The 27,052-nt window shown below is 31.7% G+C and overlaps 2 protein-coding genes across 2 annotated transcripts in view; one reads left to right on the forward strand and one right to left on the reverse strand.

Annotated features, from left to right (window-relative positions):
* LOC129918620 (uncharacterized) overlaps positions 1 to 20,007 on the forward strand; it is a 56,201-nt gene extending 36,194 nt beyond the window's left edge. Inside the window, exons 4-10 of the mRNA XM_055999241.1 lie at positions 3 to 133; positions 10,430 to 10,657; positions 17,058 to 17,310; positions 17,382 to 17,519; positions 17,579 to 17,855; positions 17,919 to 18,246; positions 19,228 to 20,007. Coding sequence (XP_055855216.1) covers positions 3 to 133; positions 10,430 to 10,657; positions 17,058 to 17,310; positions 17,382 to 17,519; positions 17,579 to 17,855; positions 17,919 to 18,246; positions 19,228 to 20,007 — 2,135 coding nt within the window. The remainder of the gene's footprint in view (positions 1 to 2; positions 134 to 10,429; positions 10,658 to 17,057; positions 17,311 to 17,381; positions 17,520 to 17,578; positions 17,856 to 17,918; positions 18,247 to 19,227) is intronic.
* On the reverse strand, positions 5,363 to 7,258 carry LOC129918621 (cilia- and flagella-associated protein 157). The gene has a single exon (XM_055999243.1). The coding sequence runs from the start codon at positions 7,140 to 7,142 to the stop codon at positions 5,442 to 5,444; it is 1,701 nt and encodes a 566-aa protein (XP_055855218.1). The 5' UTR covers positions 7,143 to 7,258; the 3' UTR covers positions 5,363 to 5,441.
* Positions 20,008 to 27,052: the final 7,045 nt, after the last annotated feature.

The following is a 27,052-nucleotide window of genomic DNA, read 5'->3' on the forward strand; positions in this document are numbered from 1 at the left end:
AGAATCGGATACTGGCGGCTGGGGACCGTGGAGTGACTGGACGGCATGCTCGACTAATTGTTTGGGGGGCACTCGAAATCGGTATCGATTCTGTGATTCGCCACCACCGAGATATGGAGCAAAGTTTTGCGAGGTAAGTTTTTTTTCAGTTTTTATTGTGTTTTATTACTTTTTACAGCTCCCGAGAATGTGAGGAATTTTTGTGTGTTAGAGACTTTTCGATGTTGAGCCTGCTGTTGGTTGTGAATTTATTGTTTTTTGTAGTAGTTTTTTTTTTGTTTTTTGCTCATAAAGTTAGTAGCTTCCAGGAAAACGAGGATAACATTATTTGCAATAGGGATTGTGGCAGGTTTATGTTGTTGTTGTTGTTGTTGTTCTATTGCTGATGGTTGGTACTGCATTGAAAACAGATTTTTGGGGGAATGGAAAAGTATTTGACTTGCGGCTCATAAAATGGCGAGTAGTAGAGTGAAAATCAGAGAAGAACTATGTTAGAAAATCGGTTGCATTAAATATTATATATACGTGCCAAGCGATGATGGTTTTGTCAGGAATTTTATTCAACAAATATGTTGTTGGTTGTTGGATATAGTATATACAAGTTTGAAAAACTATATGGGAATGGGAAAAATGTTGAAGAGGCGAGAGGATAAAACTTGAAACTTTTTTGATGGTATAAATGGGGTTAATGTTTGAATGAAAAATGCGGAAATAATATTTTTCAAACTTAAGAGTGTTTTTTTTTTTTTTTGTTTTTGTTTTTTAGTCTTTTTTTTCTAGGAATGTCATTCATACTTGAGTTTTTTGTTAATGGAAAACTTTTTCAATTAGTTCCACATAACTTTTAATAGCGCGAACTGCTATATAAAAGGTTTCGATTTAGATACTCATGTCGAACTATTAAAAGTTGTTTAGTGGTCAAATAATGATGGAGAATATTTCAAGTAGTGGTAAAAAGTTTAGATAGAATTTATGACATAAATTTTTTTGTAAAGATACGTTTTACCACGAGTTATGCTACTGAAACAATAAGTTGTTTTAGTTGTTTTTTGTTTTAATCTTTTTTTTTTATCAAAATAGTCGTGTTTAATCTCTATTCCTTCTTAATACTGTAAGCTTTAAAACTTTAACAGGCATGACAAAAATGTAGTTTTTACTTCATCAGGTTAGTAATGATGACAATACTTGCAAAAAAAAAAACTTGAATAAAAAACTCAAAGTCACATGAATTGTTTAAATTATTATTTCTTTTTCTTTTTGTAAGCATGCTGACATGAATAAATACACAGAGAAAAATAGACCACATAAAATAGAACAAAAACAATAAGATTTCTCTATGGTTTTCATCCAAGAAGGAAACCTTATTAAAACAATCGGGTTTTCCTTATTGTTTTAAAATCTGCAAACAAAATAAAAAAAAAGGTGACCAGGCTGGGAATCGAACTGGAGACTTCAAATCATTAGTCGATCACCTTACCACCTGAACCAACCTGCCATGAAAATATTGATCGCGATTTTTGTTCTAGTGCTAAGTTGCAAAAAAAAATCAACTTTTCAGTCAAATTTTAATAAGATTTTCTCTATAAAAATAATAAGAAATCTCCTTAAAAAAACCTTATTAATCGTTGATTTTAATAAGATTTCCTTATGAAATGTATGGACGGTAAAACAATATGGCAATCTGTTAGTTTTTATCGGGTCATATTTTTCTCTGTGTAGGATTTTCATATGATTAGGGTTTCGAGATTTAACACCTCGTTGGTGAGAGTTTAATAAAAAGTCATAGAATCATTTAAAGCAACAGAAAATGGTAAATAAATGCATTTGAATTTTTAAACTAAAAAAAAAGTACGTATACACCACAGTGACCCATATAATAATAGTTTACTTTATAGCCTGTTTCTTTTTTAATTTTTCTTAGATTTTTAAGATTGAGATATCAAATGAAAGCAGATATAAGAAGCAATATAGGAAAATATCTGATATAATATTGCACTGTGTTAATTCTGATTTAAAGAAACAGTTTTTCAAAATTCGCTTTTTTAACAAAAAATCTGTTTTTCAAAATTCTGCCAACATTGTATTTGAAAAAAAAACTGCAGTATGCGGTTATTTAGCACCTCAATAATGTAATAATTAAAGATAAGTACCTTTCTAACTGCTTGTTGTTTAACCATCCCAAACAGTTTTATAAATGCACTGATTTTTCTTACAACTCTATAATAGCCGTTAACAACTAGTTACAATTTTTTCAATGTACATTTTTTTTTTATTAATTTATTAAATTTTAAATTTATTTTTCGAAAATATTTAATATTGCATACAATTCCTTAATATTTTTAAGTTTATGAATTTACCAAAAAAAAAAAAAAAGAAACCTAAAAAAATGGACAAAAGTAATGAAATAAGCAACAAATTCTGCAAATCTTGCTTAAAAAGTTAGAGGATGATTTTAGAAAATTCTGGAAAAAAAAATTAAAAAAAAGGTTGGGAAAAATTTAAAAAGCACCTTTTTTTTACATTTTCCTAACCCTTTTTTAATTTTTTTTTTTTTTGAAAAGTTTTGTAGAACAGAATTTTGAAAAACAAAATTTTAAAAGCAGAATATCGAAATTCAAAATTTTGAAAAAAAAAAAAAATTGACCTTGCAGAATTTTGACCCCAACCCCTGTTATCAGTAACTACGTGAAAATATATATTTTTTTATTTTTTTTTACCTTAAACAGTCAATAAAACTAAACCTTATGTGGAAAATTATTCAAGCAATTTGGCCACACTTACAACCTTTGAAATTGGAAAAATCCCGTCACTGAACAAAAGTTTTCGTTTAAATCGGTTACGCCTTTTACGAGAATGTCAAACGTCAAGAAAACGGTTTAATGCCAGGTTTCGTTAGTAAACCTTCCAAAAAATATTATTTTTCAATTGAAATGTATTCAACAGCAAGTGTTTTGTGTGACCAAAAATCGTTAGATTGAAGAAATACAACCTTTGTCCATTTTAATCATGTGTAGCATTAATGTTGGTCGAAAAAATACAATTTCAATAAATTTTAATAACGACATTTGAATTATAAATCACTTAAGAGGCTTGAGCTGTAACTCGAAATAGAGACAGACAGACAGACAAAGCTACGAGACCCATTTTTTTCGTATTGTCTATTATCGTAATGTCATATCTGGGGTCGAATCACCGCACACGACATACGTTAACGTTTTGATTTTTTTGTCTCTATTTAATTAATTTCTATCTAAAATTCAATTTTTTGTATTGTAAACTTACCTTATGCTATATCTATGTATTGTAGGTATATCCAAGTGAAAAAGTAGGTTCGCTTCTCTTGAACCGGAACATCTACTCCCATGGATGTGGCAACCCTACTTACAAATTACAGAAGATAGAATTAGTATTGTTTGCAGACAAAACTGAACTTATATTATCCATTTCACTCCACGACAAATTTTGAAAAAGTTTATAATCATCCTAAAATCATTTAGATTTTCAGTTAAAACATTTTAAATTGTCTAAAAAATTTCAACCGTTTAAAGAATTTAAAAACAGTGAAATGACCACAAAATAGTTTAAATTATACAAAAAGAATTTTCAAGACCAAAAAACAACTATATATTGTCAACTTCAATTTCAACTTCAACACTTTTAGTCATCTTTGTTATAAAAGCAAATTCCTATACCTAACAGAACCCCTAGTCATTTATTAAAGATTTTTTTTTGTTCAGCTATAAAAACTTTTTCAAACACTCTAGTTTTTTTTTTCTGTTCAAATTTAATACTAACAAAAAAAAGTGGGGTTTTAGTTTTTCACCACAAATTCAAAAGAAATGTTTGCAGAAAGTCATAGAAAAAAATCTTCTTATCTAAAGCTGTGAATATTTTGCACTATGGTCTCTTAGTATCGTATAGTTTACAGGAAACAGATAAAAGGGTGAATGGTTTGAAAAAAAAAAAAATAATAATAATAAAAAATAAAATACCAAAAAGCATTGTCTAGTGTCCCGAATAGTAAAAAAAAAGAAAAAAAAAAACAAACAAAAGCATTGTTTGGCATCTCTGACGATGATGGCACGCAAAATATTTTTCAGTACAAAGCACTTTCATCATATTTTTTTTTTTTCATTTTTTTAATAATACCTTTTTTTTCTATATAGATACTATGTTACTCTCTTCTATTTTGTTGTTTGCCTTTCACTATCTAGCACGTAAAGCTTATTTTTTAGAGAATATTGGGATAAAAGATAACAAAAACACGGTTTTGATGGTTTATGGTATGTAGTATTGAAAAGAATGCATCTAATGTAGATAGAAGATAGTTTTTTTTTTTTTGTGGTTCAAAAGAATCCACAAATAATAAATTTATAATAAGGGATCATGATAGGGAAGTTTTCTTGAATATCATGGATGGTTAAAATAGTGTTTTTTATAAGGATGAAAGTTTGGGAAAAAAATTTTTATTCAATGCATACATTTTTATGAGATGATTAATTAAGTGTTATGCAAAAAAAATATGTTTTTTGTTGCAAGAAGTTGCTTGCGAAGTTACCAGTAAACCTTGAAATCATACCTTACAACAGCTTAGATTAAACTTCTACTGATAACGTCATAAGAAAAAAGGTTGTGTGCTTTTGTTAAAAAAAAAAATGATTTAAAAATTATTTATTTGTCAACTTTCTTGTAAAAATATGTATAAGATAGTAAATCTTTTAGAAAAGTACTTGGTTAAGATTAAGACCTTACATATTTATATCTGTATGTTTTGTAGAAAAACGGAATAATTTTTTTAATCCTATTATAATTTACAAGAAAAGCTTAAAAAAATACCTTTTTTGTTTTTTTTCTCATTATATTAATTTTTTATATATGATAAGCTTACAAAAAAATTATGCCATTAAAAATTTTAATATTATTTTTAAATAAAAGCATACTTAAATTTTTACAATGCGTAAAAGGTATAAAAATAATTTATTGTTTCAGCTCAAAATATTCATATCAACCATGTCTGCACGACATCTACAAAAAGAGCTAGAATTTTTTGAACCCAATTAGTTTTCAATAAAAAAAAAAAAAAAAACAAAAAAAATCAATCTTTTTTATATTCTCACACCATTAAATCAATTTTTTTCTATGACAGCCTATAAAAATTGTATATCATGTAAAAGCTTATTATTTCACCTTTTATATAACGCTTCAATCATATTTCTACGATGCCTACAAAAAAGTAAGAATTTTTCAAAGCCAACTATGTCGAAATTACAAACTGAGAATAGTAAACAGCAGAGCAGTAAACCTTGAAATCTTACCTTACAACAGAGTAGATTTAACTTCTATCATAAAAATGCATATCAAATTAGTTTTTAAAAAGGTTTATTTAATAAATGCTTCAAAAAAGGTAGATGGACAAAATATGTTTGATTAGCTGACAAAAATTAATAAAACAAATTAATAGAATCCTCATCTTCTCCTTCGAAATCTTCTTCCTCGGCAATAGCTTCTGCTGACAATGATGCTCCATCAATATATTCCGAAGACTTTAATGACGGATCTTTTACTGAACCATCAATACTTAGCTGTGAACGTTGCTGCACCGAAGAAGTAGTTTCACCAGTAGACGAAGAACCATAATCAGCACCTTCATCATCCTCTGCCTTTTCTTCTTCGACTGGTATCCCAAGTTCATCAGCCGTTGATGACATATAATAAGTTGATCCATATTCAACATCTAACAATGTATCCCCATCAACACTACGAGCTCGAGGTAGTATCTTTCCATCAAGCTGTTTCTGTTTGAATTCTGGTGAAATACGTTCAGCTGAGGCGATTTTTCGTGCTTCTCGTTTGAAAATGTCCAACAAATTCGATGCAGAACGCTGAAGAAAACCCATTTTCCCAGGTCGATAAGTTGATATTTCCGAGGACATAGTTGCCACAGATCTAACATCAACTGGAGCTTCAGAATACGATGCAAGAATAGCTAATAACTCACATAGAAGATTTTTACGTGAGATTCCCTCAACAGGTTGTTTTTCATCTATAGCCACTTGGACGGTATTTCGAATGCTTTTAATAATTTCCCGCAAATTAATAATTTCATTTTCATGTTGTTGATGCATTCCGATTAGTTTGACTTTTTCATTCTTCAAAGTATCAACGCGTTGCTTCAAAATTCTCAACTTATTTGCCAAATCATTGTAGGTGAATCTATCGCAGATATCACGTTTCACAGAAGTTTCATACAATTTACGATATTTCTGCAAATTAATGTATTTAACTTTTAAATTTTCATAGGAAGTTGTAAGTTTTTCGATGATTTCGATTTTATTCTGACAAGTTAGAATAAGACGTTGCTTCATTTCTTCGTTGGCTTTGAATTCTTCGTCCAAACGTTTGGTTTTAGCTTTAGCCTCGTTGTGTTCTTGCATCATTCGTAGTTGGGAAGTTATCAAACTATCAATTTCCTTGGTCAAAGAGATGTTTTCTCGAATCAGACGTCGTGTATATCCAGCGTTACGTATTTCACTTGATCTTGTAAAGTCTTCAGAAAGTTGCAAAAGTTTGTGTTCAACCTCTTTCTTGAGAGCATCTTTTTCAATGATAGCCTTCTGCTCCATTCCATAGACAGCTTCTTTGTGCATTCTTTGATGTTCTTTTAAATCTTGTTCCTGTTCATCAAATTTCGCCAAAAGAAGATCACGTTGAACACGAAATTCTTCCAAAGAATTTAGCTTTCCATTCAACAGCTTTATCTCGGATGTCAATTGTTCATGCATGGATTTATATTTAGTTTCCCATTCTTTGATTTTTTCAGTAAATGCCAAATTCTCTGAATCACGAACTTTAGATAATTCTGTCAAACGTTCATCAAGTTCATGAATTGTTTCGACTTTTTCCACTAACGTTCGATCTAAATGAGCTGTAACATCAGTTCGGTCTTCGTTTAGCTGGCGAAGTTTTTCAGTTAAATCTTCATTGATTTCATCGGTTTTAGCTAAATGTGTCCGCAAACGGGATAGCTTATTATTCAAATCGGTTATTGTTAGTTCGTAGAATGTTCTATCTACTTGAGTGAGTTTGTCCTTTTCAACTTTGTCTTTTTTGCCTTTTTTATTTTTACCTTTTTTTGGAGGCATTTTGATAAGAAGAAGAAGATTAAATACGATTTAGATTTGATTAATTTTTTAAAGAAGTCTATTTGAGGACTCTTTCAAAACTTGCTTCCTATAAATGCCGAATGAAAATAACAACTGAAATTTATCGGAAAAGAAAAAAGTAAACTCCAGGAATGCAAGGAATATTGATTAGTTTTTAGGTTACCAAGGTGGTTGCCAGGAGGTTCATTGTTTCGTAATAAACAAGAAGTTCTCTAATAAATAGGTGCATGTTTAAAACAGCCGTTGGTGAAATTAAATTAAAGCAATATAAGTTTTTTCACTCACTTAAGCTTCTGGGTATCCAAGGGTGTGACTTAAGAAAGAAAATATGCTTTAAAAATAGTTAAATCTTAGCTGAAACTGTTCTGAGATGCGCCATTTCAATACCACAATTCGCGTATCCTGATGTAAATGTTTTTAAGGTTTTAAAATTAAAGAACGCTAGGTTAACGAATTGTATTCATATTGCAGAAAATGCTAGAAGACTCGCTTATGGGAGAAAACGTCATTGTCTCATTGAGAAAAGTGATCAAATCTCTTACCTTCGACTCTGTTAGCTTGAAGGTCTTTTTGCCTAGTATTCGGTTTCTCATAATTTCAAGAGAAATATATTTCCTTTTTTATCACATTAATTTCAGATAGAAGTATTCTAGTTTTTTATATCACAACTAAAAACGTCTTTAAAAAGTTTGTTATCAAAAGCATCTTAAAAAAACAATTTGTTTTAATTGTTACCTGAAAAGTAGACAAAAAAAAGCACTTCATATTAAAAAATTCACTACACAATATTAATAGTAAAAAAGTGGTCCAGAAAAATGAACTGATTTTATCATTTGCTAAGCAAAAGAAAAATTTTGTCAATAAATAATTAATTTGTTGAATAAAAAAATGTTCCACATACGCCCCAGTGACCTTTGAAGTTTAAACTTTGAAAATTCATAGAAACAAACTTGACACCGTTACTTAAAATGAATCCATATAGAATAGAAACGTTTTTAATACGTAATGGTGATGCGATAATACTACTATGTAAATGCCTGAAATGTGAAAATAACCCAAATTTTGTTTGAATTGTTCGCAAATCATGGTAACATTTGTGGTCTGTCTTAGTAACGTAGTTGTTTTTCATACAAAAAATGGAAGTTATAGAGCATTATTCTCATGATATAAAGAAAAATTTCACTTAATATCTTATGTATCTTATTGTACTTGAAGATTGTTGACCAGTTTTCAATTATATCCCGATCTCAATCGATATTTATTTACCATATCATATTAAAATAAATACAAAATAATTTACATTGTATCAGTGCGTTACAATGTGAAAAAAAAAACTAAAAGTTAATGTAGTTAAATTTAATGAAACTCATTTTGTTTGACTTCAAGTTCAAAGTAGCTGAAAGAGATGCGAATGTTTACTAAGTGACCGCTGCTGACGAAATTTGTATAATTGTTATTCTTCTACAGGAGTTTTATGCTTACAGTTTTGTTAGTGATAACGTTTTTGCTGTTTGGTGTTTAACTAGGTTCATATTTACTACATACAAAAGATATTAACAACTTTGTTACTATTCTACTATATTACCAAAAAGAATAAATTGGTAAAGCAGTTATTTAAGATCCATTTTTAAGTTATTATGTTCAACAAATTTCATATAGATTAATGGAATTCAGTTTTTAAAATAATAATTGATTAATAATTTTATGAATACATTCTAGATTATTTGTTAATTTAAAGGTATTTATAAGTAAATTATTCTACGTTAAATCTTTTCTTTTTTTTTTTTGTTTACTATTCTAGAAGTATCAACTTTATGAAAGTACACATTTTTTGTAGGTAAGATACTGCTCTGGTATAAAGATTACATCTGCGTTACGTTTTTTCCCCAGTTTTGTATTGCATTTCTGATAATATTTGGGCTTTTGATTAGTAAAAATGTCTTAACTTCATGTGATTTACTGTCATAATTTGAAATACTGTCATATTTTGTTGGCTTTTTTTATTCGGTTTTAGGAAATTTGATGTTTGTAAGTTATTATTGTTAACGCAGAGATATAAGCTGTTAAGAATATTTTAATTTAAATTAATGTTTCTGTGGTTTTACCTTATGGAAGGCTTAACGTTTTAATTATAGTTTGATATTCAACGAGAAGTTTTTTTTATAATAATATTTAATAAATAAAACTGAAATTTTCGATAAAGTAACGCAGTTGTATAGTTTTTTTCGACCACATTGTATATAAACTGCCATAAATATAGAAATATCATTCAAAATATTCATAAATTAAATTAAAATAAAAAATAAACAAAGTATAAATATGAACAAAAGTACCTACTTAAATATGTCCACTTCCGATTTTTTTCAAATTGGAACAATTTCAAGCTGAAGACAGGTACTTTTTCTAATGAAATAAAATATTTGAGTGTGCATAAGTACCAAAACTACTTGTACAATAAAATATTCCATCTATATATTTCTTCCCTTTAACTACAATAGTTCTTCCTTTAAATAAATACTTAAAATATACAATTCCCTATTCCCATAATCTCTATACACACTATCTAAACATAGTCTTCTTCTCCACCCTCAAGCCAAATCACATAATTCTGTGTAAATCGAATCGAAGCACCTATCGCCTTAAAGTCTCCCCTCTTTTTCCATAAAATTCTTTTGTTATTCTTTCAAATACAACACCATAGAAGAGATAAAAAGGAGGAACCATCGAAGTAAAATCTATTTATTTTTCTAAATTTTATTTGAATTCGGAAATTGAGAAATAAAATCTAAACTCAACTTTTATAGTACCACTCTTTCCAAACAAAGTAGTAGATAGTAGAGTAGGTATACAATCTGTAAGAAATCTCCATTACAACAAACAGCGCGGACGTTATAAAAGAAGTATATAGAATATAGAGAATACTTTGATAACGATTCAGCAACAACAACAATAATAACAAAACCGATACGATTCGAAATTCTTTTATCAACAATATCACCGAGAGATAAACATTCGAATAATACATCCATTGATTGTGTGATTCGCTCAATACACTTTCTTACAAGGATAAAAAAAAAAAATTCAACACACTTAACCTCTTTTTAAGGACCAAAGCCCTTAATCTACTTATTTTTCAATTTGTCGTCCATACAAACACACACACTTACAAACTTAAATTTATCTTCTATTCTTTCTTTTTTTTTCAACTTCTTCCTGGTAAACTAACTAATACATACATATGTACTTTTGTACCATCCTTCCTGAAGGGTCCTTCGGTTGAAACGGAAAAATGTGGGAAATCTATAGCAGACACTTGGGATTGTATCTACGAATCAACAGGAAAATCCTCAACAGCAAATCGCACTGATGTCTCACAGGAAATCGGTCCTGGTTGCCGGTGTGGCTGCATAGTTCATCTGGGATCGTCAAAGCCAAAGCGTATTATTGCTGGAGCAACACAGAGCTGTCCTGGGCGTTCATTTTGGTTAATTCAAGTGAGTACACCAGCAGAACATCTCTAATCTAAAAACATTTTAAATTTATTAAATTGAGATTTTTTTTTTCTAAGAAAAATTTATATAAATGTGGTCCTTTTCTATATCGCTGATGGGGCTTTGGGGTTGGATGGTATTATGGAGAATTGAGCTGAGCTGGTTTGAATTGAAAAGTGATTCTTTTTCAAACTTTTTTTTTTGCTTTCTTTTTTTTTGGGAAAAATGTACCCTTGTGTACTATACCACCAGTCTATCGCCACCTTCAAGAAAGAATTATGTCGTCGATTTATGTTTTTTTTTTTCTTTCTGTCTCTTCCTTCTTTTCTTTGACTTTAAGAATCCCCAAAATGTTTGCAAAATATTTTCCATATGACCGGAAAAAATGCCACACATTCAAATTACAAGGATATTGTTCTTCCCCATACGAAATACAAATCCCCTTGCTCCATATACCGACCGATTGTATTTGACTTTCCAAACGATAAAAATCGCATTAAGGCGTCTTGGGTAACTGATTTAGAAGAAGAAGTGTCAAACAACTACCCTTATTTCTGGGGTAACTGCTTGGACAATATCCGGGTTTTGTATAAGGACGATGGGTAGTTTGAGAATTTTTAATACAATTAAGTGTCCTTCCGGAGATGACTGTTGTCGTCGCAATTCTCCACCACAAAAAGGTTCTGCTCCCTGGCGACAACGCGATAATTATAAGTTTAATGTGCGTCGCTTCGTCTTTAGGTAATAGAATAAGAAAAAAGGACAAAAGACAATCACACAACAACAACGCAAAAAAAGGACGTTAAATGTCCTTTAGCTTAAAGTCGTTAAGTAAAAAATAGTTTTATTTTTATTTTGCACTCCATTAAAAAGGTGTGGATGGGATTGAAAAAAAAATAAAAAAAAAAAAAAAATGGGGAACCGGAAGGACTATAAATTGGTTCAACTATACTAAACTTTTTCGTTTTTATTGACAATTTTTAAAAGGAAAGAGGTAGATTTAGGTACTGAAACGACTTTATACGGTCTTGTATATAAATCGACAAAGACCAACGATAGAGTTTCGAGTTTATAGACTCTGTTGGCACAAGAGGGCATATACAACGATGATGATGATGCTTCGAAGTATAAATCTGATTACCAGGTGGAAAGTTATATAGAGGAGGTGTACTCGATTAGGGATTTGATAGAGTTTCCCAAATGGGAAAAGTTATCTGGAAAATTTTTGGTTAACTAGCTTTTTTTGTTGAGTTTTATTTTTTTTTGTAACAACTTTTTAATAAAAATGTTATAAAAAGAGAGAAGATAAATAGATATATGAAAGAGTTTTTTTTTTTTTTAATCCTTAAGGAAAGAAGGAAAAGGATGAATTTATATTAACTCTTGTTATCTTTATTTACTTTTTAGTTTTTTTTTTTTTTTTTTTTTTAAAGCAAAACAACAGGATGCAAACAATATATAGAGTTTTTCATATTTTTGTTTGGCAAAAAAAAGTTCCTTCATTTCCGGCAAGGATGTTAATACAGGAGATAGTTTACATTAGGATATGTATGTGAAAGTGGCAGCCAAAGTAGCAGAAACAGAAACTCTAGAGAATTCAAAGTACTTGTAGAATGGATGAGACATGGTGTCTGTGTTTGTTGTATAGAGTTTTAAAAGAACTCAGAAACAGAGTGAATATGCATTTTGTAGACAAAAAGTCAATGGAGTTTATAAAGAGTCATCTTTTGAAAGTTAATTTTTTTTTATATGGATGAATGGTTTATGTTTTGTGTTGTTCTTTTAACGTTTAGTTTGTATCAAATACACGCTTTAAGTAATTTCAAATGAAGGCTATCTTGTTCCTGTCTAGAAAAAAGATTTTTCTTTTGAGTATCTCTAATGTCACGATTTTTGATTAAGGACAAATATTTCATTTACATTTTAGTGAACTTGTGTCCAACTATAAAACTAACTGCGAAAAAAGCATTTTCACAACAGCCATTACCAAGAGACGAACAAAAGAGTGAATTGAAATATTAATTTCAGTGTCTGTTTATTACAGTCTGGAGTTCAATTGAGAGAAAAAAAACAATGACAGTGATAAATTTGATGTTATGGAAGGAATACAAATTAGTTATATTGAATTTGGACATAAGGACATAAGGACATAAAATCCGTACGGTTTCTTTAAATTCTGGATTCTTGTTAACTTAACATTAAAAAAAAAATGAATTACAATTTATTGACAGATAGCGATGATACAATCGTATGTATTTTTATGTTTTTACCAACAATTCAAAGGAAAGCATTCAAGCTTTTAAATGAGACCATGAGACTTGAAAAAACATTATTTTATCCATTGCAAGTTTTGTTTTTTTTTTTTTATCATTAATCATTTATTTGATTCCGTTTTTTGCCGTTTTTTTGTGTATTAAAATATTTTTTGTAAATTTGTATAAAGCCTGAACTACATCAAAACACAAAGTCAAAAAAGTACAAAAAAGTAAAAAAAAGCTCAAAATATAATATAAAAATCACATGTATATTTACCTGACATCTATTGGAAAAAAATTAATTAACCCTTTCGAACCCAAGTCAAAAACATCATAACTAAGAAATATGAACAGCAAAAAGTTATTTTCCAAAATAATAAATAGCAAAACTAATGTGTTTTTCTCATGTTACATGTAAGTAATATGCACTGCCTATTACCACCAAAAAAGTCGGAGAACTGAGAAAATAACTTTTTATGAAACTATAATGTATGCTACTTCTTCTAAGCAAAAAAACAAAACACTTTCTGCATTAACATTTTTTATATCTTTTTTTCTTTTAAATTGTAATATCTTTAGTTCTAACTTCAACTTTGGAAACTTTTATACATTTTTGAAATCTGCAATAACACGGCAAGTTTTCAAAATAATAAACCAGGGTCACACCATAAAAAATTTGTTCAGGGTGTTGCTCTGAAATAAAAGTAAGAAATTGAGTTTTTATAAAACATGGAACTGTTAATTAATTTGCAGCAAAATGGCGAATGAAATAAAAAATATTTTGATTAATTAATTATTTCTTGTTATTAGGCAATGTTTTAGTGAAAGAATTGTAAAAAACAAAAATCTATTATGAGCGGAGGAAGCAAAATACTGTTGCAAAGTCGGGATTTATCGAAATTTCACAAAAACTGCATTTAATCAAAAACCGTAAGGATTTGGGATGAACAAGATACCAAATTCTGAGAGCCCTAAAGCTGGCCTATCAGCATACTTCGTTTGATCCATTACTTTTGGGACACCCTGTATATTAAAAAAATTTTTTTTGCAAAAAAAAAAAATCTGAATTTCAGTCCCTTTCTCGATAAAAAAAAAATTAAAGGTATGATATTTGACTAGCTTTTTGTAATAATTCAGTAACTAGGCATTATTATCCTTCAATTAAGCCATCGTAACCTAAGAAATTGTTTAATTTAATATTTTTTACGAATTTTTAAAAAAATGTTACGTGAGAGTAACGCTGGGTCCGAAAGGGTTAAAAAAAAGCTCTTTTGTTTTTGAAGTTTTTAATTTCAAATAAAAAAAAAATTGAAAAAGTAAACAAATTATAGTCAACTCCATCTTAGTCGAATCGTCACAGGACACGAAAATTAGTTCGAGTTAGAGGGAAATTCGACTAAGAGGAATCTATTTAATATTTTTGCTGCAGTCGGTTTCATTAAAAACGGTAAAAAAATTTGAGTTAGAGGAAAATTTGACCTAAAGGAACTACGACTTATAGTTAATCGACTGTTTTTGAAATTTCAATTCTTTGTCAAAAGAGCTTTTTTTTCGCAAAATGACAGGAACTATGTGATCGAAAAGCTTCCTTACAGAAAGGATATAAAATATTGTTTGAGTGTATTTGTTTTTAAAACTTTGTGAAAATTGAAAGCTTGGTCTTGTTCAAGCTTTTTGAATCGAATACTTTTTGAAAATGAAAGAGAGATAAACAAACAAGCTACTAGGGGGAAGAAGAAAAAATATCGTGTTTACTTTTTTGTACTTTTTTGACTTTGTGTTTTGATGTAGTTCAGGCTCTAAGCCAATGTAAAATTCTTTCATTGAAATATATTTGCATACATTCTTTTGATTCTTCATTTTCATTGTACATCAAGACGAAATATGGTATAAAAGTTATTTTTTACCGAATTACATAAAATTTGGTTCCATTAGAGTGAATAAAAATCCAAATTTCCTGAAAATTTAAGTTTCGTAAAAGCTGAAGTTGTTTTATAAAATTTCACTCGACTAGGTTCCGCTCAACTGTGTTTTAATGAAGACAAATATACAAAACTGCCATGCACCACTCTTAAAGTTGTCGAGATTCCGTCCGGCTTTTTTACTAATTTTTGATGCTCAATTGTGTTCAATTGGAGAAAAATTTTCAAAAGTGCCGGGCTAGACTTCTTAAAATTGTCGAATTCAGGAAAATTTTAAACACTTGAGTAAGACATTTCTGCAACGTAAGCACGCGTTTTGCTACGACTCTGTTTAGTGATGTTTTGTATCACTTGAAATCCAAGCTGATAATCGAGTTCTTTCTGTTTGATTAAATTAATATTGATGTCGAAAACTTACTTCTAATATTTAAAGTATTCAATAGCATAATTTTCGTTAATGATAGTAATTTTGGCCAATTTTTCTTGTTCTCCTCTATTTGAGGTACCATTTTTCAACCAAATATATTCATGGAATAATTTTAGTCTTGAATACCATGATACCATCAGAAATTGAACGTTTAAACCGAATTTCTTAAAGTTACTACTCAAATCACTGGCTAAATATCAGGTTTTTTTTATAATAACAAGTTGAGTAATTTTTCAGAAAATTAAAAAAAAAAAACGATATAAGCTGCACAATTTTTTTTATCAATTTCTACAAGTCATCTTCTGCAAATAAAATGGTCTGGCCACCCTAGAAATTTATTTTTCATTTTATTTTTTTTTTTAGTTATTTATTTTATAAACTCTGCACTGTAAAGAAGATTTGAAGACCTGTTGCGTATCGAAACACTGAAATTTGGTCAAGTTAAAGGCATTTTTTGACAGACTGGTTGAGCCACTGCGAGCGGTCGACTCTCTTTCTATTGCTCTATTATCTCGAACCTTAATTTTTGACCTAGTACCTACCATCGAGATCTCAAAAGCTATCCGTCCTATTGTTTTCAAATTTGAACTGAATCTCTTAGATTCAGGCGTAGGATTTTTTGATAACTTGTTTATTTTTTTTATGGTTTTGCTTTAAAAATCTCGGTAATAAATGCAAATTTTATTTTTCGACTCAGTCTTTTTAATGGTCGAAATAAAATTTTCAATGTTTTTTCTTGAAAAACTTTTTTTAATTTAGAGCCAAAAAATAAAATTATTCCTATCCATGTGTAGTAGGGTGTCCGTTATTTCCCAAAGTGATGTTTTCGGGGGAGACACCCCCTAGATCGAAAGTTTAGGGCCTAAATAAGGGGAATTTAGCAAAAAAAAATTTTTTGGAGGTCATTAACCCGTGCTCTAGGGTCATACTTTCCCCATACAAATTTGTATGGGAAATTTTTAACTCATACATAAAATTTTTTTTGTCTCGAGTTAAATCATATTTTTTTTTAATGTTTGATAATTCTGGTTGGAAAACAGTTACTTTAAAAGATCACATTCAAAATTTCCCGTTAAAAAATTTTTTTATATTCTATTTCGGTTTTTGAAATTATTAGCTGTTTTCGTAGTTTTTGCTTTCACCTATCACACAATTTTAAATGCAGTTTTATTGGTTTTTAATTCTTTTCAAATATTGCATTCAAAAATTTGTGAATAAATCAAAAAAATTTTTTTGAAATTTTTGCCGTTTTTATACGTTTAAATTTATTTTTCTCGAACTACAAAAGATATGTTTACAATATTTTTATTGAATTTTGTTTAAAAATTATTCGCCCAAAAAATTACATAAAAAAAGTTGCAAACAAGAAAGGGTAAAGTATTTAATAATATTTATTTATTATAAAAACGGCAAAAATTTCAAAAAAAAATTTAAATTTTTTTTGCTTAATTCCCCTTATTTAGGCCCTGACTTTCGATCTAGGGGGTGTCTCCCCCGAAAACATCACTTTGGGAAATAACGGACACCCTAATGTGTAGCTTCAAATTTATTAATTAAAAATAAAAGTTCCGGCAAATCAAGCCATTTTATATCAAATTGCTTGGTCTTCTTGTCTTTTCACTTAACTTTTAGCAACGAAATACGATTTTAAAAATACGTAATAGATAATTTAAAAACAAAAATAAAATAAAATTAAAGACAAGAAGAAGTCTTTCTTCTATTTTTTGGTACTAATCCGACTTGTTTTTACAATTCTTAGACAACTTTTTACTTATCAAAAATATTTTTTTTTCTCTTAGGTTGATGGTGACGATACAATTTCATTCGATATAAGTTTCCTCCGCCTGCCATGCGTTAGCCAATACATAAAGATCCGAGATGGACCATCTTTATCTTCAGCACTTTTAACTGAATTAATAAGCAATGATGATATAACACAATCAACATGGGAATCAACAGGTCAACATATTTTAGTTGAATTTTATTCTGGAGATAGTAATCTAATTGAAGCATCATGTACAGGAGGATTTCTAGCAAATATCGAACAGATACGTGAGCTAATACAAAAATTAAAATTATAACCAAGAAAATATCAATTTTTAATGACTTCTTCCAATTTCTAGAACCAACAAATCAAACAAATAAAATTGTTATACGAAGTCGAGCTGTGATCCAGGCTAAAATGAAAACTAATTTTACCCTAGTACATTTGTCAGCTGTTATATTTGCAAGCATTATCATTTTAATAAGTGCACTTTTGGGTTTGTCAAATATAACAAACATTTTAAAATAAATACTTATTTCTGTTTAACTTAAACAGGAGCCCAATATATTGTGCGATATAGGAAATATCATCTGGCTATAAGTGAAAGACATGATCATACATCCCCCGTACACACTCCCATGACTTCCATGGGATCACTTCATAATCCACCTTCTAGAGCAGTTTCGACAACAACACTTCTGTCAGAAGTGATATATTTGGTAAAAATTCGACCTAAAAGACAATTGAGACATTCAATTCTGAGAGAAAGTATAGATGCTGAAAATTTAGCTAAAGAAACCGAAATGAATGATACCGAATTACTGACGAAATGGTTTGTCTTTTTATACATTTTTGCAATACAAAAGTTCACTATTTTTTTTATCCTTTTTGACAGTGATGAAATGGGTAGCAATTCAAGCATAGTGACATTACGTAACGAGATCAATACTGAAGACAGTCTGACAACAAATAGCCCCGAGGATCAGAAGGACTCAGCATCAATGTTATCAGGAGTGAGTTCATCTGCTAGCACATCCTTACGCCTTAGTAAACATTCCAAATATCCCGACAGGCGGGACGATGGAACGTTAAAAAGAAAAAGCAGCCTTTCACCAAACGATGACTCCATTGAGTGTTCATCAATACGATCGCATTCAGTCCGAGACAGCAGTGATCGATTTAGTCAACTAGATACAAAAAGTATATCAGCATCATTGACGAATGTGAGTGGTTGGTAATAAATACCGCAAATAACGGTCAATTTCAATGCAAATATTGTTTGATAGCCTCATAAACAATTATGCTTCTATAAAGCCTTATAGGTATTTTTTTTAGCTTCTGTTAAGCTTTATAGGAGCAAAATTGATGGCTAGGAGCTCTGTATAACAATTTGTTATGAGCAACACTCGTATAACAATTTTGCTTCTATATAATATTATAGAATGGTACTGTTGCTTCTGTAAGACCTTATGGAAGCAAAATTGTTAGAATCGCAATTAAGTGATAGTCTTTATCGGGGCGTCCATGGTCAGGATCTTTATCAACATGTAAAGTCAGTTTTGCAGTGTATATTTAAGTTTAATGATGGTAAGGCAGTGCATATTTACATTTTGTCACTTAGGGCCAGTTTCAAGTGAGTGACACTTAAATACCCGATATGAACACTCTGTCATGCCGCCCGGGCCCCTATGTGTTGACTGTGAAGTAGTTTGGCAAGCCAACGTCCTTGGAACTTGACATTTCACCTTTTCACAACTTCTCATTTCCCAAATTTCTATCTTATCCCTGTTATTACGTACTTCCTTACCGACACTTTCTCTGTTCTTTTTATCTCGCAATAACTGGCGAGTATTGGCGGGGTCAATTTCCCACGCGCCACTTAATTTAAGGGGCGGCAATTCAGTTCGTATGATTTTAACATACAAAGTGTCACTTAAGGCCGGTTTAAAGTCAACACTTAAGTTTATGGATGGTAAGGCAGTTCAATTTTTTTCGTGGTTGTCACTTTTTAATCTGAGTCTAAGGGCTTTGAATTACAAGCACTAAACTTAAATGTTGAAACTCTGGAAGAAATTCCTATCGAGAGTTGATAGATTGTTTCCATCAAACTCGCAGACAAGCGAAAAACTTGATTTGCATTGAAATTGACCAAGTTTACTCCAAAGCAAAATTTAAAAATTATTTCCCTTTAATTACGTTTTCAGGGATGTTATTCGCCAGCAGCAAGTATAGTAAGTAGAGCAACAATTCGTACAACCAATCCAAAAGAAAGCAAAGAAAAACAAAATCGTCGGAAACTACTTGCCCGACCTGGATCAGAATTTTCTTTGGGCAATCCAGAAGATTTTGAACTAGATTATTATGATTATGATGTTATTAATGCTGGAGCAGCGCCGGGTTCTTATCTTGGCATGGATCCGGCATACTTAGTGTGGATTCCTCCAATGGATGAGGAAACGAATATAGATGAAGCAAATAAAACACCTGAACCTATTTATGAGGAAATTCTTCCACGATCCAATACAACTCTTAGTCCGGGAAGTAATACTGAAACACCCGAATTTGAACAAAGTCAAAGTAGTAGTCTAGCTAAAGTAATTCGATCACCCTCCGAGACAAATATGAAAAATGTTCTTATCCAGAAATCAATAGCTGCTGCAGCATCAGTTTCTCATGAAGGTACACCAATTTTGGGTGTACGAAGAAATCGATCGCAGAGAGATAATAATCATGATAAGGTAGTTCGAAGATCTACGGATAGTAATAATTCAGAAAAGGAGACATCTGTAGTGAAGTCGCCAAGTGATTTACAAGATTTTTATGAGTTAGATGATATTCAATTTGCTGATGAAGAAAGTGAAGCAGAACAACATGGTAAAGTTTTAGCACCAACGGTGACGCAGACGACGAGGGTAAGTTACTTAAAAACTGTCGCTATTGATAATCAATCAATTGCGTCAAGTACGGAACAGATAGCATTATAGATGTAACATGTAAGAAATTTATATTTATAAGTTATATAATATACAATTTGTAAATAAGAGAATTTAACTTTTAAGTATTTAGAATAATGTATAAGGAAAGCACAAAATATTATTTACACCATCAATTGCAATATCAAAATTGAAAAAAGAATAAACAATCCGAAGTATATTCATTCTTTAAGGAAGTTCTAGAGAAGCTTTAAAGAAAATTGTGGAAATGCAAGTTTTAGAGTCAAATTTAAAGGTAAAAGATGTTAAGGCTTAGATCTTCTGAAAAAAAAAGATGGGAATTGCATTGGTATATACTCAAAAGTGCGTTTCATTGAAAATCGCTAGCAGAAAAGTTTTTTTTTCGAAAGAAGGACAATTTTCTCATTTACAGAAGTGACAACTTTCCAGTAATTTTTTCACTCAACTTACAAATGGTGTTGTCATTATACTAGGAAGGAAATTGCAGTTACCATCTCTTATTGCGCTTTGCCATAATTTTAAGGAAATATGCTGTTTTTATTCGACCAACAAAAAATGTTCTAAAAAGAAACTGTTTGCATATTTTTTTATATTTTACCAGTTTGGCATCTCAGATTAGCAAAGCATCTTGAAAGCTTTTTTAAAACTTCATCTATCAAGTCAGAAGGACATCAGGCTAAGAAAAGAGAGTTCAAGCGGTTAGCAAAAAAATTTTAAATTAATAAAACTCATAAATAGCTAAAAACCTATGCAGGTAATAGCCAATAATTAGCAGTCTTCATTTTCAGGCGAATCGATGACAAGGCTAGGGGTGTCCTTAAGAGCGATTTTCAAAGAGCAGTGATAGCAGTGAGCAGCAATTAATAAAATATAAAATAGAAAAAGAAACTTATATAACGAAAGTGTGAAATCACCTTCATAAATAATATGGAATGGATAAATCTCATTTCGATTTCACTACCAATTACTAAATTTGTACCAAGTTCTTATTTAAGATTTCACTTTAGCTATTTTAGCTTACAAAGAAAGACGAAAGACCAATCTCTCTCTAAAACAATTTTCTCACATTAATACCATTCAGTCACTTTTTCCTAAACTCTTCTCCACAAACGACATCTCTGTTTTTTCATCATTAATTTCATTAGATACGAAAAACAGAAACAATGAATGCTCACAAAAGAGCAGATAATTTTCAAAGAGCAAGAGTAAGGTTTTGTACTGAGCAGTGAGCACCTATATTGAAGAGTAATAGCAACTGTTCTGTGCTCAGTGGAAGAGCAGAGTGATTAAAAGCAGCTATCGCAATAGCAGCCCTATACAAGGCAGCGTACATTTTTTCAAAGAAAATCCTAGTTAACGGCCGCTTTCATATTCGAAAGACACTCAAGAGCCATTTTCACAATCATAACCTTAGTTTACGAGCAATAAGGTACTGTACATATGTACAAAACAAAGCAATACTTAAGCGATCGGTATGGGTCATATAAGTACCACTTACTCGACTATAAAAGTAGCCCTAAGGTCCCCACAATATTGGAAACTTATATATTCCCTGAAAAAAAAAAGAATCGGAACTGCGCTACCTTCCCTAAGTTTAAGTGCAAATTGTGAAATTGACTTTAAGTTTCCAATATCTTCAACTTTAATTCAAATGTGAAACTTTTTAGATGCATTAATGCTAAATTATCTAACTATTCACTTTTAAATAATCAGATAAGGAGTTTTTGTTAATTTTATACCTTTTTTGTTTCTTGAGCTTCTGAAAGACATCTTTTATACAAAACGGATAACATTTCCTATTCCAATTCTCCTCATTAAAAATCAACCAAACAACTTCATAATATCATTCAAATAACTGTGTACCTTTAAGAAAAAAAAAAATATTTAAACTTAAAGTAAAATAAATAAAAAAAATTTAAATAATTCAAATTACAATCAAAACTTATATCAAATATGTAAAAAAAAAATATTTTAATGCAGTTACAATAATTCAGTGTAAACATTCATAGCCACAAATCTTTTAATCAACATATTTAAATTTAAATCACTGCCAAAGAAAATATCTATCATGTTTAATTATATAAGTTTTCCTTATTTTGTGTATATTTATGCCAAAGATCAAATAAGAAAAAAAAAATAAATATTTAGATTAAGAATTTTCGGACCACTTTCAAAACATGTGCTTTATATATTTTTTTTTTTGTAAAAATGCAATATTCTTCGCACTTAAACAAATCTGTAAATGTAAATTAAGTTTATTTTTATTTAAACAAAATAATGTTGGCTATATTCTTCAGTAAATTCTTTCATGACTATAAATTTTGGCAAAAGATAATAAATATTTATATAAAATTTAATCAAAATGTAAAATGTATACAAGTTTAAAATTATATTGTTAATTACTGTGCATTTGGTGTACATAAAAAATATACGCTTCAAAATTTTTTTAAACTTAGAAAAATATTAGCTAAAGGCCAGTTAAAAAATAGAATAAAATTTAACTATACTTTTTATGCTATATATTTATCGTTTTTTAAATTAAATTTATTTAAATATTTTTGTTGATGATTGCCTTTCCTGTTTTTTTTTTTTTTTTGTTTTATTTTATTTAATATTTTTTTTAGTTAAATTTAATGTTACTTCAGGTTTTTGCAAAACACTTACAGCACGCTTTAATGCCAAATACAATTCAGTTTTATGTACAGTTATATAGAGATTTCATTTACAATAAATTAGGTACATACCATTCATAGATATATAAAGTGTATAGCAAACAATAATAATAATAATCAATTCAAATAAATGTAATAAACCCACACATACTAAAAATTAGATTTGTTCATAAACAATATAATGCACTTTCGCATTTTATATAAATTTGAGATTTTATTTTAAGAAAAAATAAATAAGAAAAACTATTTATACAAAGTGTAATATTTTTATGTAAATAAATTGAACAGTTTATGAAAGGAAATGGAACATTTTTTTATTTTTCAAATACACAATTCTACTACTGTTTAACATGTTGGATATCCAGATCATTAGATTTTTTTTATCATAGAGGACATCCGTTGTAAGACTAACGTAATTGCAGGACGCAGAAAAATCCCGAAAAATTGTAACGAAGTGTTACATTTGTCCTATATATACCCCCGGACTATATACATCGCTTCAATCTTAAAACTGTACGCCCGGACTATAAAATCGAAGCAACCGTACCAGCCGTACTATAAAGCGTACCAACCATCACCACACCACCGACAGCAACAACAACAACATCTTATTTAAGAATTAGTAGAATGTATAAGAAATTACTCTTTGTTTTATACGATTCACACTTACTTTAAGTAATAATATCACTAAGTAGATGTAAGATTTGTATGAAAAGAGAGAATCGTCAACCTTCAATAACAGAAGTAGTTCTCCCGCCGCTACTAGAGTTGAATAGCAACTTGGTTATGGTGACCGTGGTTCAATTTTAATTAATTGTTCCTATTTTCAATAAAAGTTTTTAGTTTTAATAAATAACTCTTTCACCCTCGTTAGGAGGCTGTGCTTTAGGGACTTAATTACTTCCCACTCATTTTGAGCCTGGGCTTTCGCCAAGAGTTATAGGTAGCGCTCTATTCACCCTCGTTAGGAGGTGTGCTTGGAATATTCCCTATCACCTTGGGCCTGGGCTAATTCCCACTCAAGGCAGGGCTTTTCTATTCAGAGCATGTTAGGATATATTATTATGTAATAAATAAAAAAAAAATATAATAAATAAAGAAAAATAAAGAAAGAATAAATAATTGTAAATAAGAAAGTAGTTAGTTGATTAAGGGCCAATTTTTCAATAATCAGATAAACCTCAGATAGAGCTTTTTCCTTAGAATAAAAGTTTTTTTTATATTGACATTTATTCTACTGATAGTCTAACTGACGATTGAAAAATCAGGGCTAAAAGAATAAAGAACATTACTAATTGGAAAGAATTCGGTGTTTTCTCTCTAACTGAGTTTTTAAGATTGCTTTCCTCAGAACGAACCTTGGATTCCGGCGAGCTTACCTCAGCCCTTGAAAATTAAGCATCACAAATTGGCGCCCGAGCAGGGACCTTAGAAGATTCTTCCGAATTCTCACCGCCGCCGTCCGACCAAGAAATCTTCGACAGGTTCCACCGACCTCCGCTAAAACCGATTCCAATTACGTTCTTATCAACTAACCTTTCTTCCCCCGCTTCACCATGCCCGACGATTTATCACCACCACCGTCCGATGAAGGAAATCCCTTCAAAAATCTTGGTTTCATCTATTTGATGAAGAAAACCGAGCTCATTGAGATGCTGGCAGCCCGAAAATTAGACACTGATGGAAACATGCAGGTCCTCCGGCAACGTCTCAGTCAGCATCTTAAGCAAGTACGGGCACATGCTTCCACACAGAACTTATGTGAACATTGGGAGAACCTCACAGAGAAAAGGCTAGACGCCGCACTCTCCGACGAAGCCAGCGAGGTCGATTCTTCTAAAGATGAAACCGCCGGAGTGTCTAATAATAAAGTTCTGAAGACTCCTTTATTCATTCAGACCACTATTCCAGTTCCGGCCTTTCCACTTGTCCAGAACAACCAGCCAAGCCGAACCCAGTCCGACACCCTCGTTGCCACGAACAAACCACCAGCGCCTCCCAACCAGTACGATTCTTCCTCTTGTACAGGATTGGAACCGGTCAGAACAACTTTGCAGCCTCATTCCTCAAGTCGCCTAACGCTGAGCTATGAGGCCGAAGTGATGAACACCGTTCGCAAGTGGGGTTTGCGATTTGATTCCACAGGGAATCCACTCGAATTCCTCGAAAGAATCACGGAGTTGACCCGATGTTACAACATTCCACCTAATGACATGTTGAGGACACTGCCCGAACTATTCCGTGGCACCGCGTTGGAATGGCTGCGAATCAAAAGTGAAAGTTTCACTCAGTGGGAAGACTTCAGAGAAGCTTTTATTTTCTATTTCCTACCAGCCCGGTACCTCCAGAAGTTAGAGGATGAAATCAAGCGCAGACGCCAAGGTCCCCGTGAGCGAGCGAAAGATTTCCTTTTAGCCATCCAGTACCTCATCCGACAACATCCTCACATAACCGTAGCCGATAATGTTGATAGAATTTTCGACAATATGCGACCCGAGTATAGGTTATATATCCGACGACGGGATTTCAACACTCTAGATGAGTTGATGGATATGGCAGAAGAGTTTGAATTCATCAAGAATGACGAACGCAATAGCCGTCCAGTAGTGTCAACAGTTTCAACAGTGCCTCCTGCGCAATCCTTTCCTCGTGGTCCGACCGCAACCGTTCCATACAACAGGGAAACTCACTGCTGGAACTGCAAAGAAAAAGGCCACAAACCCTTCCGTCCCTTTTGCTCTTTCTGTGGTGAGGATGGGAGACTCACGAAGAATTGCAACTGCCGCCGAAACTCCGTAGCTGTCCTTACGTCGCCACCCGATCAAGATCCCCGATACTTCATGCCGATCACCGTAGGAGACCGAACCTATCAAGCCCTCGTCGATACCGGATCTACGAAAACCTTAATTGGTCATGAATTGAGACAACAGTTCATAGAACTAGAACTACCTGTAAGGTTTAAGCACCAGGCAGTGAATCTGGCAAATGGGAACCCAGTTACGACCACTGAACACTATACGGCCACGTTCACCGTTGGAGACCTTAAATTGTACGGAGAAGCAACATTCATGCCCAACCTTACAGAAGATATGATCTTAGGAGTAGATCTCATGAAGCAGGCAAACTTTCAGGTCTTTCTAGGTGGCAAACCCGTTACTATAGGAAAAACTAACCAGTGTGAAAACTTATCAGTCTGCTATGTAATTTCGCACCTACCTGCCCACCAAACGCAACCGCCGTCGAAGCATAGCCCTGATATCAGCCGTAAACCTTCCGTCGCTGTCACTAGCCAACCACCACCGAAGAACAACCCGAAAGCAAACGTTACCCCGCCAGACCACCAGAACATACCACCGCCAACCACTAACGCACCGTACCGCCGAAACCAATCGAAACCGACCGCCACCGCACCCTAATGCCATCACCAATTGAAACTGACCGCCACCGTACCAGATCACCATAGCCAACCGAAACCAACCGCTACCGTACCAGTTCGTCGAAAATATCCGAAGCCAGCCGTTGCTGCAGCAGGTCGCCAGAAAACCGCTTACCAGACCACTCCGAAGCAGAAAAACTCCACACCGAAACCGACCAGACCCGTACCAAAACACCACCATTGCGCTCGCAAGAAATTAAGAATGTTTAAATTTAAAGCCCTACCACCGGAAACTACCTCATTGCCCAACGATCCGTCACCAACTTTTGATCCTTTTGCGGGCATATCCTTGCGACAGAATCACCATCGCCAGCGCAAGTTCATTATTCAACGCCCATGGGGACCTGTTTTGGTGTTGTTAAACAGAAGCGGCAACCGAGCTTCACTCCGTTTTGGGGAATACCACAAATCCATTCCCATTCCAAAATTATTTCCTTAACCATTTTTTTTAGTAACCTATTTTTATTTATATGAATTACTTTTATTTACAATATAAAAAAAAAAAAAAAAAATATTTCATTACAGCCTTATTAACCTGAATTATACAAAAATTATAATGAATTATTTTTCTTTACCGATAGGGAGACCTATAATAGACGAGAAGGTTCTCGTCTCCGTAAGAAAGGGGGGTGTGTAACGAAGTGTTACATTTGTCCTATATATACCCCCGGACTATATACATCGCTTCAATCTTAAAACTGTACGCCCGGACTATAAAATCGAAGCAACCGTACCAGCCGTACTATAAAGCGTACCAACCATCACCACACCACCGACAGCAACAACAACAACATCTTATTTAAGAATTAGTAGAATGTATAAGAAATTACTCTTTGTTTTATACGATTCACACTTACTTTAAGTAATAATATCACTAAGTAGATGTAAGATTTGTATGAAAAGAGAGAATCGTCAACCTTCAATAACAGAAGTAGTTCTCCCGCCGCTACTAGAGTTGAATTTTGAA

The sequence above is a fragment of the Episyrphus balteatus genome, chromosome 4 (genome assembly GCF_945859705.1).
Source record: "Episyrphus balteatus chromosome 4, idEpiBalt1.1, whole genome shotgun sequence".
NCBI classification, from domain to species: domain Eukaryota; kingdom Metazoa; phylum Arthropoda; class Insecta; order Diptera; family Syrphidae; genus Episyrphus; species Episyrphus balteatus.

Coding starts and splice junctions, on each gene's coding strand:
- LOC129918621 (XM_055999243.1), bottom strand. CDS start 7,142: ATGCCTCCAAAAAAAGGTAAAAATAAAAAAGGCAAAAAAGACAAAGTT.